This window comes from Eurosta solidaginis, chromosome 5 (genome assembly GCF_040869045.1).
Source record: "Eurosta solidaginis isolate ZX-2024a chromosome 5, ASM4086904v1, whole genome shotgun sequence".
Classification (NCBI taxonomy): domain Eukaryota; kingdom Metazoa; phylum Arthropoda; class Insecta; order Diptera; family Tephritidae; genus Eurosta; species Eurosta solidaginis.
In genome coordinates this window covers 142,701,937-142,718,968 of record NC_090323.1, presented here as the reverse complement: position 1 = coordinate 142,718,968, position 17,032 = coordinate 142,701,937, and the positions used below count along the sequence as shown (strand labels likewise).

The window sequence follows — 17,032 nt, the reverse complement described above, 5'->3', positions numbered from 1 at the left end:
GTTCTAAGGCCCATCGCGCTATGCGGCCAGAGGGCTCTCAATGGAATTTAGCCACTTTAGTGACATGTGGTCGGTTATTACTTTAAACTTGTAGCCTTCCAAGTATGGCCTCATCTTAGGGATTCCCCAAACGATAGCCAGACACTCCTTTTCGGTGGGCGAATAGTTGGCCTCTGCCTTGTTGAGGTTGCGACTGGCGCACGCGATCACCCGCTCGCCCTATTGTAATTCCTGCGTCAGCACTGCCCCCAGGCCGTATTACTCGCGTCCGTCTGCAGGGTGAACGTTTTCGTGAAATCTGGACGTATGGGTGAGTTTCCTTTTGATGATGTCGAAGGCTTTTTGCTGTTCGGTTCCCCGTTTCCAATGCTTGCCTTTCTTTAGCAGGGAGGTAAGCGGTTGGCTTATAGTGGCGAAATCGGGCACGAAACGGCGGTACCACGAGGCTATCCCTAGGTATTGGCGTACCTCTTCCACGCTGGTCGGTGGCTTCAGTTCCTGAATATCGGCAACCTTTTCTGGGTCCGTGTGAATGCCTTTATCGCTGACCACGTGACCTAGATACTTGAATTTTTTCTTAAAGAAAGCACACTTCTCTGGATTGATCCTGAGGTTGGTGCGCTGTAGTCGTAACATCACCTCTCGTAAATTTTTGATGTGTTCCTCTAAAGTTGTGCCTATGACGATGATATCATCCAGATACGCAAAAGCATGGGGCTCCATTTCTGGCCCAATGACCTGGTCGAGCGTCCTCTGAAACGTTGCGGGTGCCGAGTGCAGACCAAAGGGCATGACACGCCACTGGAATAGGCCGCGTCCGGGTACCGTGAAAGCCGTGTAGGGGCGACTGTTTGATTCCAGCGGTATTTGTCAGTTGCCATTTTTCAGGTCGAGGCTGCTTATATATTTCGCTCGTCGTAGTTTGTCCAATATGTGTTGTATCCTCGGCAGCGGGTATGCGTCGGGCACTGACATGGCATTGAGCTGCCGGTAGTCCACGCACAGCCTCCACTTACCGTTCCTTTTCCTAGCTAACACGATCGAGGCGCTATGTGGGCTGCAGGATGGCTCGATGCATCCCTTTGCGAGGAGTTCGTCGACCTGTTGTTGTTGTTGTTGTAGCAATGCTCGCCCCACCTAATAGCCGCAGTCGATCACAAATTGTCATCAATATCCTCTAACGGGAGTCCAAGGAAACTTGCCGTTTCAACAGGGGTGGACCATAAGGAAAGGGGTGTTAGAGGCGTTGGTTCCACATTACAATTAAAGAGATGGTTGGTGTCATGTGGGGACACATTGCAAGCAGGGCATACATTTTGTATGTCGGGGTTGATTCTGGATAGGTAAGAGTTTAACCTGTTACAGTATCCAGAACGAAGTTGAGCAAGAGTGACACGCGTTTCCCTGGGGAGTATGCGTTCCTCTTCTGCGAGTTCTGGATATTTTTCTTCAAGTACTGGATTCACCGGGCAATTCCCGACATAAAGGTCCGACGCCTGTCTATGGAGTTCACCAAGGACCTGCTTGTGTTTTTCCGCTTCATACGGCTGGGTTCTCAGGTGCCGTATTTCCTCAAAATGCTTACGGAGATTACTCCTTAGGCCCCTAGGCGGTGCTGGTTCGTCAATCAGATGTCTGTTGGGATGCCCAGGTTTCTGGGTATTCAACAGAAACTGTTTGGTCAGCATCTCATTTCTCTCCCTGATGGGGAGTATTCTCGCCTCATTATGCAGATGGTGTTCTGGGGACATAAGAAGACAGCCCGTGGCGATTCTGAGAGCAGTATTTTGGCAGGCCTGTAGTTTCTTCCAGTGGGTGGTTTTTAGGCTTGGCGACCATATGGGTGACGCGTAGCACGTAATCGGCTGGCTAATTGCTTTGTATGTGGTCAAGAGCGTTTCTTTATCTTTTCCCCAGGTACTGCCAGCAAGGGATTTGAGGATTTTATTACGGCTCTGAATTCTTGGAACAATTGCGGTTGCGTGCGCACCAAAATGTAGATCCTGATCAAACGTCACACCCAAGATTTTGGGGTGTAGGACAGTCGGTAGCGTAGTGCCATCGACGTGGATGTTCAATACGGTCGACATTTGGGGCGTCCATGTTGTAAATAAGGTCGCGGAAGATTTAGTCGGTGACAATGACAGGTTTCGCGAGGCGAAAAAACTGGAGAGATCAGGGAGATAGCCGTTTATTTTATTGCATAGCTCATCGATCTTTGTGCCTGGGCCTGTGGCCATTATTGTGCAGTCATCGGCGTAGGAAACGATTGTGACTCCTTCCGGTGGTGAAGGTAGCTTAGATATGTAGAAATTAAACAAAAGCGGGGATAGGACACCACCCTGTGGCACCCCTTGTTTAATTCTCCTTTGTTTTGATGTTTCGTTTCTGAATTGTACCGATGCCTGCCGACCACCCAGATAATTTGCGGTCCACCTTTTAAGACATGGGGGAAGGGTAGACCCTTCCAGGTCTTCCAGTAACGAGCCATGGTTGACCGTATCAAAAGCTTTTGATAGGGCTAACGCTACGAGTACTGTTCTATGGTGGGGATATTGATTCAAACCGCAATTTATCTGGGTGCTAATGACATTTAGCGCGGAGGTAGTGCTATGGAGTTTTCTGAAGCCATGCTGATGAGGGGCTAGCTGCAAATGTGCTTGGAAACGAGGGAGCAAAATGGCTTCAAGCGTCTTTGCCACTGGCGATAGGAGAGATATCGGACGATATGACTCACCTACGTTAGCTGGTTTCCCAGGCTTTAGTAGCGGGACCACCTTGGCCATTTTCCATTTCTCGGGTATGACAAAGGTGGAAAGAGACAGGTTGAAGACATGCGCTAAATATTTGAAACCCTCTTTCCCTAGGTTTTTAAGTATCGGCATGGCTATGCCGTCTGGGCCCACTGCTTTGGATGGTTTAGCGCGACCAATGGCGTCCTCAACCTCTCTAGCGGTGATGGTAATTGGTGACGCGCTGAGTTTGTGTTTATGTGCACGTCTATTGGCTCTCCGTCTATCTTTGTCGACCGTAGGATGCATTATATATTGTCAGCAGAAAGCCTCCCGCATTTTTTCGCATCCGACAGCACCTTATCGCCAAAGGCGATGGAAACTTTGTCTTTGTGCTTAGTCGGATTCGATAGGGACTTTACGGTGGACCAAAGTTTACCTACACCGGTAGAGAGGTTACAACCTCTTAGGTGCTCTTCCCATTTCGCCCGCTTGTGTTCGTCCACAAGCAATCTGATGCGTTGGTTTATATCCCTTATTTGGGGGTCGCCTGGATCAAGCTGTCTTATAAGGTCGCGTTCCCTCGCTAAGCTCGCGGCCTCCGCCGGGAAGTGGGGCCGGATTTCCGGAATTCTCCCGGCGGGAATGAAATGTGCCGAGGCGGATTCAATGACCTTACGGAAGGCACGCTCCCCTTGGCGGGTGTTGGCGGGTGGAGAAATAACACGTATTTTAAGCTGTATTACCTTGTAAAATTCATTTAATTCAGGTGTAATTCTGTACAAAGGAAATGATTAACTTATATTGCAATTATATGATTGTAAATCTAATTATAAGCATGGTCGTGGTCGTGATCGCTAAAATACTTGTGCTGCTTGTCCTCCTCCGCCAACGAAAAGAAAAGGCAAAGTATCCAATGCAATGCCTTAACGTCAGTTGAACTCGTGTAGGCGATTTGCTTGACATACAGACACAAGGTTGCATTTTGAAGTAGAATAAATTTGTAACTTTAGGTACTCAAGGGTGTACTGGTTTGTTGCGCGCTAACATTCCCCCTTCCGTGAACTTCATGCTCGGGCGTGGGGTTCACCGATTTCAGATCGAGGCGCGCAAGTTTCACCACTGGGCGGGTGACCAAGCTGCTGGAGGTTTTGACCACTGCACGCCTGACTTGCCCGTCAGCGCTGCGTATGACATCTAGTACCCTTCCTCTTACCCATGTGTTCCGCTTTGTGTTCTCGTCTACGATTATGACGATGTCATCTGGAGCGATTGGTATTTCGGGGGTATCGAACCATTTTGCGCGTCTGGTTAGACCCGGTAAGTATTCACGGAGCCATCTTCTGCATTGCGAAAGCTTTCGTTCAGCTGTGTAGGAAGACCTACGTCGATGTCATCCTTTTCTCTTATGCCGCTGGAATTGCCGAGAAGGAAATGATTTGGCGTCAGAGCCTCGCTTTCGTGTGAGTCAAGCGGAATATATGTTAGTGGTCGCATATTGATGATGCTCTCAACGTCAGCTAGGGCAGCTCTCAGCACTTCTTCGCGCAAACCACCTTTTGGTAATATGTCCATCAAGACTGATTTCACCGAGCGAACCATGCGCTCCCATGCCCCACCCATATGTGGCGCTGCTGGTGGTATAAAGGACCATTCGATTTCAGGATATTTTTGTATAATAGGGTCAGACGATATTTTCTCGATCTCTTCCGCCAGTATTCGACTGGCGCCTCTAAAATTGGTCCCGTTGTCGGATAGAATTCGCCTGGGAACGCCTCTTCTGGCAATAAACAATTTCAGAATGAGTAGAAATGAGTCAGTCGAGAGTGATGGCGCAAGCTCAATGTGAACAGCTCGAATGGTCATACACGTAAATATAACGCCCCACCGTTTCTCATGCCTTCTTCCTGCCATCACGTCAAAGGGTCCAAAATAGTCAACCCCTGTGTATGCGAAGGGGTGAGTAAATGCTGCAAGACGATCTACCGGAAGTCTGCCCATTTCTGGTGGATTTGGCGTGGCCCGTTGGTTGCGCCATTGTTGACAGACCTTTGCAACCGCTCTCACTAATGCACGTAATCCCGGAATGCAGAATCGCTGCCTCATCTCATTTACCACTATCTCGTTGTGATGGTGATGGAATTTGCGGTGGTAGAAGTCTCCGATGAGATTTATAACGCTGTGATGCCGCGGGGGAATTATCGGTTGTTTTAGATCTGATGGCACTCCCCTTGCTTCGTCGATTCGTCCCTTTACGCGCAGCAGACCGTACTTATCTGTGAATGGAGAAAGTTTGTAAATTGAGCTTTTACGACTTACCCCGCCGGTTCTCAGTTGATTGAGTTCTTCGCTGTAACATTCGCGCTGGCACATACGAAATATCAGAAGCTCGGCACTTGTGCAAGTCGTATCGTACAGCAGCATCTGAGTTATAGGGTTTTTAATCGGAGCTCTTATAGTCAATCGAAGAAATCGGAGAACGCACATCTGTGCTGAACGTAGTTTCTCCCATTTGCTGAATCTTTTGGGATCTGGTGATGCACCCTCTTCAACCGAGATGTCAGCTGCTATGTGCTGTATCGTTTCCAGGGTGGATTGCGATTGTTGTATTTCGGATGTGTGCCAGGAAGTGTCCGGGAGTCTCAGAAACTCCGGTCCCGTAAACCATCTGTCGGCGCTGTTAACGTCGAGTTTGGGATTCCACTTAGTGGCGTCGTCCGCGACGTTGTGCTTTGATGGCACCCACCGCCATTCGTTGACTTGTGATTCTTCTAAGATTTCGCCGACGCGTACGGCCACAAATTGGTGGAACTTTATGGTGTCAGACCTTATCCAGCATAACACGTCCTTCGAATCGGACCAGAAGATACGACGGCTAATATGTATAGAGATCTCTTGTTGTATAAATTTAGCGAGCCGAAGCCCAAGAATTGCAGCCATCAGCTCAAGCCTCGGAATAGACAGCGGCTTCAATGGGGCGACTCTGGTTTTTGATGCTACTAGGCTGCACTGAACTTCGCCGATTACGTTGGAACGCAGGAATGCTACAGTCGCATATGCTGATACACCGGCGTCTACAAAAACATGCAGCTGGTTATCGTCACTACGGTTCGCCAAGACATAGCAGCGTGGAATTCGGATGTCGTTAATGTATTTCAGCTTACGCACCCACTGCCACCACGCCGATCGTTCTTTGTTATGCACGGGCTCGTCCCAGGCCACCCCTGACCGCCAAACATCTTGCAGAACTGCCTTAGCCTCGATCACAAAAAAGCCTAGCAGACCCAAGGGGTCGAATATCGTCATCACCACTCGGAGCATTTGCCTCTTCGTTGGTATGCTTGATTCGTCAAAAACATCCGGCTTGAAATTATGTTTGAAGGTTAACTCGTCACTGTTCGGCAGCCACCACATGCCGAGAACCTTTTGGAATTCCGAACTTGGCTCGTCAAAGCACTTGTTTATAGACTCTGATCCTCCCATGAGTGCCTGCACAACTCGCGCAGAATTTGACAGCCAACTCCGCATCTCGAACCCGCCTTCACCGTGGATGTGGCGGACATCATTAGCTAAGCGAATCATCTCATCTTCGTCGTCTACGCTATGCAGCCAATCGTCTACAAATGTATTTTGAACGATTGCTGCCACTGCTTGAGGAAGCTCTTTCTCGAAACGTTGCGCATTTTTGTCTTTTATATAGTTGGCTAAAGATGGGGAGCAAGACGCTCCAAACGTCATAACAGTCATAGTCAATACATCAGGCCGCCGGCTGGTATCGCCATCCCTCCAAAGAAACTGTTGCGCCACCTGGTCCTCTTTCCTTACATGTATTTGGTGGAACATTTCACGGATGTCCCCGCATATAGCCACCGGTCGTTCACGAAACCTCATTAAAACACCCACCATCGATCGTAAGAGGTCAGGGCCTGTAAGCAATACGTCGTTCAGGCTTGTGTTTTGCACCTTGGCCGCCGCATCCCATACGATTCGTCTCTTATTTTTGTTAACATTCATGACGGTGAACATTGGTACGAACCAGGACTTACCTCCTTTAGTGACTTCGTCGGCGGAAAGCTTTCGAGCGTACCCCTTGTCGATGTAGTGATTCATTTTCTCAATGACGAATTCTTTCAACTCGGCGCACTTTTCCATCTTTCTTTCAACACATTGAAGTCGATGATAAGCCATTTGGAAGGAGTCGGGTAAATCAATTATGTCGTATCTCCATAAGAGGCCAGTCTCCCACTTCTTCTCGCATGGTTTATATTTGACTGTATTTTGCATTATGGTATATGCGCGTTCGTCTGCCTTTGACCTGAGCGGTTTGACGGTGGGACTGGTACCTATCGATTCTATGGAAAAATATGTTCTCATCAAGCTGTCCACTTGATTATCTCGCGTACAGGGGCATACGTGCAACAAGCTTTCCTCTACTGGATGATCGGAATGTTTATGGCCATATACCGACCAGCCTAACTTGCAACGCGCAGCTACTAGATCATCACCCTCGACTTCGTGTACCTCTATCGGAATGGAGAGCTTTGTGTTATCCAAACCTATCAACAAACGTGCTCTGCAATTAGTGTATGGTACAATAGGCAGTGGTCTCAAGTGATGGTGCTCTGCCAGCTCTGCGGCGTTTAGAGATTGTTGCGGTAGTTCTAGGTTAGTGATGGTGCGCACGTTACGCATACGGTATCGCGTTGAGTTTTCTCCTCTGCCAGATATTTCGCAGCCTACAAACTTCGAGTTAGCCTCTTGTTGAGTGATATCGCCTGTCCATCTCATACAAAGTTCTTCGCTGGGACCGTCAAGCCCCAAGTGCTCGGCCAAGCTATTATCCATCAGTGTGCACGATGCTCCTTCGTCGATGAGGGCAAACGTCTCTAAAGTTGATTTCGGTCCATAAAGAGTCACCGGAATGTAGCGGAAGATTGTTCTCTTGAATTTGCGCTGATGGAATAGGACTGTGGGCCCGTCATTATTGTTCACCTTGCTGTTGTCAGCTCGAAATGATCGACTATGTAATAGTGGGTTATGGGACATTCTTTCTTGGATGCACAGCGCCGAAGCAAATGCGTTTCGAAGCAACGGATGCATAGTTTTTTGTCCTTCACCACCTGCCAATGTTCATTTCTACTCTTTGCCTTGAAGTTTTGACACTCGGAGAGGTTATGGTCGTTGCCACACAGATGACAGAGAGGTTTTGTTCTAGCATGCCCTTTGGAATTACTGTCGTGAATGAGGGCTCTTTCTTTGTTGCCCCTTCGTCCCGCTTTTTCTTCCCCAGTCGTATAAGTGGGAGAGCTAAGTGGTGTCACTTGGCTGGCGCACGATGCTAGGCCGAAAAGCCAATCATCAAATGCTATAATGTCGACGCGAGCCGTGGTCATTCGACGGCGACCCCAATCTAGTTTCATATCCCCTGGAAGTTTGGCCAGCAACTCATTTATCAACATTGGATCATTAAGATAGTCGCTAAGACCCAACGCCTGCATCGTTGCCCTATAATTTTGAACGGCCAGAGCGAGATCGATTAGGGTGTGCAACCGATCAGTTTTTACTGTTGGCATTTGTCTCAACTTGCGCTGAAGTGTATCGTGGATTACATCGGGTCGCCCGAAAAGCATGCGCAATGTAGCAATGGCAAGGTGAACGGTGGAGGGCATCATTAGTTTCCCTCTCACAGCTTCTAGAGCCGCCCCGCGTAGTGACTTTTGAAGTCGACTTAGATTTTCCTGTTCAGTGAACCCACAACGTTCAGTTGATTGCTCGTAGTTCGTGATGAAGAGCGGCCACTCCTCTGCTTTTCCAGAGAAGAGTGGCAGATCTTTACTAAGCACGTGTCGTGCTGCCGCTTGCGATGGTGTCAGGCTTACGTCCAGATTGTACCAAGGCTGCGTGTATAGACCACCCACGTGCTGTCGCTGACGGGCGCTAAACCTCCATGTGGTTGCCCGGAACAGCCGTGCACTGGTGAGACGGGTTGGTATGGTGCGGCAGCGCCATATGTTCCTATATATGCAGTGCCCACGTTAGCCTGTGATGTATCGAATGGCAATGCATGCTGGTCGTTACCCCTTTGAATGGATGTGAAAATGGTACTATTCGGTCCGTGACGGCTCTGACCGTACACGCATCCAGATGGGTGAGCAAACGTTGAGTTTAGCTGAGGTTTACCAATATAAGAGGGTACACCATTATAAAGATATTGGTTATGCATCATATGTGTGCTAGTATAACATGGCTGTTGACTTATGGGTACACCCAGACCTCCGAGCCCGGCATGTAGCGATGTGTATGGTGACATTTGGTAAGCACTATTCGTGGAAAATATTCCGGACACACTCCCTGGCATTGTGGTAGCAGGTGTTCCAATTGATAAATTACCCGCCGTAACATGTGATTGTGGATTACTGCTGCATGCACCAATCAGCGGAGGTGCATCACTAACAAGGGAAACTTCGGAATTTTGCAAGTCATTCATGGCGTGTTAGCAAATGGCGGATGCGTAGAAACAATATATTTTCCACAACGTGTTTTCGTTTGTCGTTTTCCACAAGTATTTTAGAATGTTGGCGGGTGGAGAAATAACACGTATTTTAAGCTGTATTACCTTGTAAAATTCATTTAATTCAGGTGTAATTCTGTACAAAGGAAATGATTAACTTATATTGCAATTATATGATTGTAAATCTAATTATAAGCATGGTCGTGGTCGTGATCGCTAAAATACTTGTGCTGCTTGTCCTCCTTGTTCAACGCCGCCAACGAAAAGAAAAAGAAAAGGCAAAGGATCCAATGCAATGCCTTAACGTCAGTTGAACTCGTGTAGGCGATTTACTTGACATACAGACACAAGGTTGCATTTTGAAGTAGAATAAATTTGTAACTTTAGGTACTCAAGGGTGTACTGGTTTGTTGCGCGCTAACAGCGGGCATCAGTCGGGATAGGGAGGGCAGCAAAGCTGCTGTCTGTTGCAGATTTATATTCTTCCCACTTTCCTTTTTTGAAGTTTATGAAAGTGCGTTTTTCGGTGACGATGAAGTCGGCGGTACGCTCGAACGAAATAAGTATGGGCAGGTGGTCGGATGCCAATGTTACCATCGGCTGCCAGTTGACGCAGTTTACGAGTTCTGCGCTCACGATTGAGATATCTGGCGAGCTATGACAGCTTCCTACCATACGTGTGGGGCGTCTCCGTTAATTGTGCAGAACGTCGTTTCGTCTATTTGATCCGCCAACATCTCACCCCTACTGTCCGCCCGCAAGTTTGAATGCCATAGGTCGTGATGGGCATTGAAATCGCCTAAGATAATGCGATTGTTGCCAGTGAGTAAGGCCTCGATATTAGGGCGGTATCCACTGGGGCAACAGGTGACAGGAGGGATGTAGATGTTGATGATTTCTAGATTTGCATCGCCTGACCGGACAGATAGGCCTTGACGTTCTAAGACATTGTCACTGCGGTCGATGCCAGGATCAAATATATGATATTGCACAGAGTGGTGTATAATAAACGCGAGGCCGCCTCCATTTTCGCTCTCGCGGTCTTTCCTGTGGACATTATAACCAGAGCAGGTCTGCAATGCAGATCTTGCTGTGAGTTTAGTCTCTTGAATCGCAGCAATGCGGATGTTGTGCCGCTTCATGAAATCGACTATCTCCGTAATCTTCCCAGTTAGTCCATTACAGTTGAACTGCAGAATTCTGAAGTGCATGAGGGGTGACGCCGCCACTCTAGGGGTAAGTGAGGGGTGACTACGCCTAGGTTGTGGAAGGCCAGGACGCAATTGCTGTTGTGGCCTTGGGACTGGGCGCCCTTGGGCAAGCATTGGGGTACCCGGATGATTTGGGTTTGCGACCTGGCAACATGGCGCGATGAAACCCGTCGAGGGGTTGCCGTCGCGAAGACCAGAACATCTAGGAAAGTGGCACCACCCAAGGCAGGAGCTGCATTGAGCGGATGTCGCAAACCTATATATTCTGTGCTGGCAGACGGTGCAAACGGAGGCAGGGACTAAGAGTCTGTTTCCCTGACCTGCACGATTGCTGCCAGAAAAGAGGGGAGGAGAAGAAGACGGGGGCAGGGGCTGATGCTCAGCATTGCTACCAGCTCTACTACGAAGGTAGTAGTTATGAGTGGTATCAGCTGTTTGAGTTGTTGGCGCCGTGGGGCGCAAGCAGCAGCGGGTACTTGTTGTGGCTTGCTGAGCAGCGAAGCTGCTGGAAGGTAGTGGGGATACGCTTAGGCGTAGACTACGGGACGCCCTTGGGCGTGAGCAGCAAGGAGCCACAAAAGATTTATAAAAGTTACGTGGACGTCGGGTTTTGGGATCAAGCCCAGAACAACCTGTCCGATGCAACCATCCCTTGCACGAGACACACTGAACAGAGTATGACCGTCCTAAAAAGATTCTTTTCTGGCAAATGCAGCAAAACCATTTCTCAGGACCGGGGTGAGGAGACGGACCCGGATTGGGTTCGATACCTTCCCGGAGTAAGAGAATATGTAGCAGTCCTGCTGCAAGGAGCTGCTGGGAGGATGACAATTTGTGGGAGGGACGAAACAAATTAAATGGGGTCACACTGAAATGACAGTCCTTGGTCGGGAAAAATCCCGAGTCGCTCCGGTACATAGAACCGACTGCCTTGGGAAGCGAAGTTCGTCGACCTCGTTGTTGATTATACTCTGCATCGCTGGATTGCACGGGAAATACCGTTGCTTGATAGGAAGGTCGTCAGTCATGATGATCTTGTGTTCGGCTACCGTCGTCATTCCGCTCATCGCCTCAAAATTTTGGGGTTCTCCTGCCAGAAATTCTCGTATGCGATTCGCCTCGCCTTCTATACCATTGTTTTCATTGCCGGGAATTTCGTTGTTAATTCGGTTACTGATGTCGTGTCTGTCGTCTCTCGTACTCGTTGGCGTTACACTCTGAATGGTCCGTGACGTTGCTCCAATGATGTCGTACCTGTAGTTACTCGTTCTCGGTCGTGTTATTCTCTGACTAGTCTCTGACGTGGCTCTCGGCGATGTGTGCTGAGCAAGGGGTCTGGTTAACACGAGGTGGCCTCCTCCACATGATATGGCTGCTCCTATGCTCCCTAGCGTGTCTAGGCCAAGTATAATGTCAATTGCCCCGGGCATCACATGCAGGAGTGTGTGAAGTGACGAGTCTCCGAGGCGTACCTCTGTCCTTACGGCGTCGAAAATCGTAGTGCTAACTCTGTTGGCCATTGTTATTTCGATGGCCACTCTTACCTTCTCTCCGCTTCCAGAACTCACCAACAACAACAAAACTCCTTGCAGCCCCTGTGTCGATAATTGCCTCCGACGATACTGTACCAATCTGAGCTGTGGTGTAAAGGCGACCGTGTTCCTGGTACCTGACTACTGCTGATTCGGCGCTGGGTTCCGTGGGCTCACCGCGCCTTGTCCTTGGTGACACCTTCCGTGGGTTACCCCTACATCGACGGCAGATCGATTACGTACACCTAAATTAGGGGCGATTCGCAATAAATTGCCTTTCGCAAGGTTAAATACAAATTTTTGTCCATTGTGACATCAAAGAAAGTTATTTTGCTAGCTCCAGAAGCAGCCAAGTAGGCCCAAACCCATCACCCAAACCCCATTGCTCCTGTCAGGGATCTTTGTAGAAAATTTGTTGTCCCAGCGATGACACGGTATTGTGCGGTCTAGCTTTAAGAATATATCAGTGGGTAGAAGAATTAGTATGGTTTCCAGAGCTTTGCACCTTTGTTTCTGTGCTCTTCTTGGCTTCGATATCGAGACCAGTTTTGGTATACTGCGTCTGCGGGTGAATAGCACCATCTCAGTTTTTTCACTGCTGATGCTGAATCCAGATTCCGTAGACCAAGTTTTTTGTTAGAGTCAGTGCATTTTGCAAGTTCGCTTAGCACCGGAAGATGTTTGCCAGTAGCCTTCAGGGCTATGTCATTAACATATGCAATGACCTGGCAGCCGGTAGAATGTAGCTTAGATAACAGGGTGTTCACCGTCAGGTTGCATACAGAGGAGAAAGAACACCCCCTTGTGGGGTGCCTTTGCTGGCATACCTTGTCGTTGAAGAGGTGCCCAATTATAATATAATAGTTCTCTTAGAAGGTGTTCAACGAATTCCACAAGAGGTTCTTCTTCTCCCAGTGAACACAGGGAGTTCTTGCTGTTTTGTAGCAGAGCTTCGCCCCATCCAATAGGTGCGACCGATCACAAATTTTCATCAATATCCTCTAACGGGACTCCAAGAAAACTTGCTGTTTCAACAGGGGTGGACCATAATGAGAGGGGTGTTAGGGGCGTTGGTTCCACAATACAATTGAAGGGACGGTTGGTGTTGTTGTTGTTGTTGCCGTTAAGGTTGCTCCCCGAAGGCTTTGGGGAGTGTTATCGATGTGATGGTCCTTTGCCGGATACAAATCCGGTACGCTCCGGTACCATAGCACCATTAAGGTGCTAGCCCGACCATCTCGGGAACGATTTATGTGGCCACATTAAACCTTCAGGCCATTCCCTCCCTCCCTACCCCCAAGTTCCATGAGGAACTTGGGGTCGCCAGAGCCTCGTCTGTTAGTGAAACAGGATTCGCCGCGGATAGGTGAGGTTGACAATTGGGTTTGGATAATCTATATATTGCGCTGGCAACCTGAAAGGTTGCGCTACACAGCCCCTTGAATCTGGTATTTTAATCGCCTCTCACGACAGGCATACCTACCACGGGTATATTCTGATCCCCTAACCCGCTGGGTGGATGGTTGGTATCATGTGGGTACGCATTGCAAGCAGGACACACATTTGGTATATCGGGGTTGATTCTGGATAGGTATGAGTTTAACCTGTTACAGTACCCAGATCAAAGTTGAGCTAGAGTGATGCGCGTTTCCCGCGCGTGAGTTCCTCCTCTCCTAGTTCTGGGTATTTTTCTTTAAGTACATGATTCACCGAACAATTCGCGGCATAGAGGATCGACGCCTGCCTGTGCATATTAATTTATGAATTTACCTCGTATACTTATACCATGTTTTTTCCGTTTTTAAATTTACAATTATGTATATGACTACAAGAAAAACCCGAAATATGAATATAATCCAGGGTTTAGCTGTCAAAATGGCTCCAGAACTCAATGCCATAGTTGACATCTAAACTGTAATTCTAATATTAATTAAACAGAATAACTTTAAGTGCTTTCAATGAATGTATACCTGTTGTATGTAGACGTATCTTTGTCCCTGACGGAACATAAACGATAATAATAACCAGTATAAATAAACATACGAAAATACATACGTACGAGTACTTAAATGCGTATTCCGTGGGGGGAGGGAAACATTAACAGATGACTTATCAGGACACAAAACCGAATAAAAATACAATAATGAAGAAGAGCCTGCTGTTACAGCAGATGTTTTTTGTACGAACGCCAATAAGAGAAATGCGTTCACCATTTGTTTTTTCAGGATGATAGATAACATGGACTTAAACATACGAGTTGTATTCGCTCATTGGCCAGATGTAAACTTACCTTTCTAATGCGTTTTTGTATAATGCGTTCGGCCGCGTAAACGCGGTCGTCTGAGCTTCCCATGTTGTTATCCAGTTTAACAATTTGTATTTGCTCACGCACAAAAATGACCAGTAAAAAAAGCGCGGGCCAAACGAAAATTTACAGGTACCTAAATTAAATCTCCTGTTTTGTTTTCAACAATATTTATGTATTCTTACTGCACGAATTTAAATGTTGGGTATTGCTTTTGTATTATCAAGGAATCAAATGTGTATGTCCCAATTAATTATTAAAAAACAACAAACAGCACTAGATACTGTACATAACTTTTGTATTGCAAACTTTATGTTGAAAGTATCTGATACAGATGCAGGATATATAATTAGCGCCAGCGCTGGAAACACTGATTAAATAAAAACTACAAAACGTCCTTCATATAATGTATCGGTTCTCTCTCTCTGACAAATGCGGGTTTGTCCCAAAAATGAATTTGTGCAAATCGTTACTCGTTAAAACACAGCGACAACGAAACATGAAAACTTAAAAGATGTTTTATGTATAAGAACTTTTCATATTACAATTAAATAACACACTATTTAAAATATTTGTGTTGATGTTCGAAATTAGCCACATAATCCATAATATGCTACAAGCAAATTCGTTAAATGTTTTTCCGACATATAAACAGCTACTTCACCGTGATAAATAAAAATACGATTGAATTAGAGATGTCAAAACAATTGACCACAATATCGATAGTTTCCATTCTCACAAACTATCGACGGAAATAAATTTAAAGCCCCGACACATAAGAAGTTCTTCATTTACATGTGTTTAACGCAATCTATTCAGTATGAGTAGATAGCACGTATTTTTATGGAGAACGGCAGATCGAGCGGCACTTGCGCCATTTAATATGAAAAAGCAGCCAAAATCCAACTTTTGTTACCAGCAAAGCATAAGAAGAACTTTCTATGCGGGGACGTTAAAGATTGAAACAGGGTTTTTTGTGCTCACAGAAGTGTTGCTGTGTTCCACAAAATTTGGATTTTATATCATGGCGAACATTTTTGAGTTCAGAGTTAGTGATTTTCATTAAAAATTTAATTTATTAAATGAGGTTACTCCTCAAAGTCTAAAAAGCATAGAAAACGTAGAGTTTTTCAAATTATTGTGAAAAGCTTTTTAAACTCAACAACAAAGTATATCGTTGTAGGATTTCTGAATTTCTATACCCAAGTTCATTATATTGGTGTAATACAAGAAGCTGTTAACAGCATTTTTAAATGAAAAAACAACAATGTTATTGCCAAAAAACGTATCGTATATTCAAGCTTTTTTTTTATTAAATACATATTTTGGCTGCTCTTTTGCTTATTTCCACTCACAGCACCGTTTTATTTGGGGGAGACTTTCACAGTGCCAGAAAGTAAGACGGATTCACATAGACGCTTTGGTTGTCTTCCATCGATCTGACACTTTGGCAGGCCCATAATATAGCAATGAGACTCTTTTACATTTTCTTCGCTTTGAAGCGATGAAATAGTTGTAAATCCTCCTTGAAAGTTTCTAAACTTTTTAAATCCCTTAACATTCAACAAACTTTGCGTAGCAAGATATATGAGCAGCCATAAATTTAACTCATCTATCGGGCGAAGCTTCGCAACAACGACATTCGAAAGAGAACGAAACTTTATCTTTGATTTGAAGCGACCAAAGCGTTTATATGAATTTGCCCTTATGCGTTTGTGTAAACAGCCATACAAGTGAAATTTTTCTTGAGGAAAACTTGTTACACGTGTGGCGCTTTATATTTTGTTAAGTTTCTCTTGAATTTTTTTACTCTAATTTAAATAAGTTTTTGTATCCGTACATTTTCGCATTGTTGGAGGCCACAAAATTTTATTATTGATATTTTTGCGGAAATATATGCAACTTTGTCATTTGTAAATACTACAAAAATTGAATAAATTATCAAATTAAACCCAGCTTAAAGTAGTCTTACGTACCAAAAATGCAGCTCTAGATCTGGTGTTTACATCAGGTGAGCGAGGCGGTATGTAATTTTGACGTTTATCGCTTAGTTGACATACTTGGTATGGTACACAATGCTCAGTACCAGGTTCTGTTTTACCAATAGCTGATTGCTCCTTCTTTATTATTTTCCAACGCCTTGGTACAACAAGATATCAGTTAATTTTAATCAATGCAAACTTTTTTTGACTTGACTTTCTTCTGCATGGTGAATTGGTTGTATTCGTTTCGCCATTACCTTTTATGGATTCGCCTTGTTCACTGGGAATCATTGTCTTCTCATCACATCAACTGTTCAATGCTTAATACATGGTTCGAAAAAAAACACAAAAAATACTATAAAAGTCATAATGAAAAAGCTTGGCGTACGTTGTCTCTAATTTCTTCTTTATTCTGTTATTCGGCTATCGGAAAATTTGTGCCTTAGAAAAAGTGCAGTTTCTTGCTTTAAGAGCCGTACGCAGCTTTAAAGAAAACAGAAAAACCCTATAAAATGACGGTAAAGAAAAATTCCGTTGGTCAAATTTTCCTTTGCAGCAAGAAATATATATGTAATTATGCATTGTCTCTAAAAGAAAAAGTGAAAAACTCACGAACGTAGCAGATAAAAAGACGATTAAAATCCAAGATCATAACCAACTCATGGTACATGTGACCATTATTTCTCGACAAAGAAGGAAAACAAAAACCTCATGCACAGAGTAACACATACAACCAAATTGGTTAAGATCCACTACATC

The 17,032-nt window shown here is 45.8% G+C and overlaps 1 protein-coding gene across 1 annotated transcript in view; it reads right to left on the bottom strand.

Annotated features, from left to right (window-relative positions):
• Pc (Polycomb) overlaps positions 1-14,980 on the bottom strand; it is a 29,248-nt gene extending 14,268 nt beyond the window's left edge. Inside the window, exon 1 of the mRNA XM_067757143.1 lies at positions 14,277-14,980. Within this exon, the coding sequence (XP_067613244.1) occupies positions 14,277-14,339 (63 nt within the window). The 5' untranslated portion in view covers positions 14,340-14,980. The remainder of the gene's footprint in view (positions 1-14,276) is intronic.
• Positions 14,981-17,032: the final 2,052 nt, after the last annotated feature.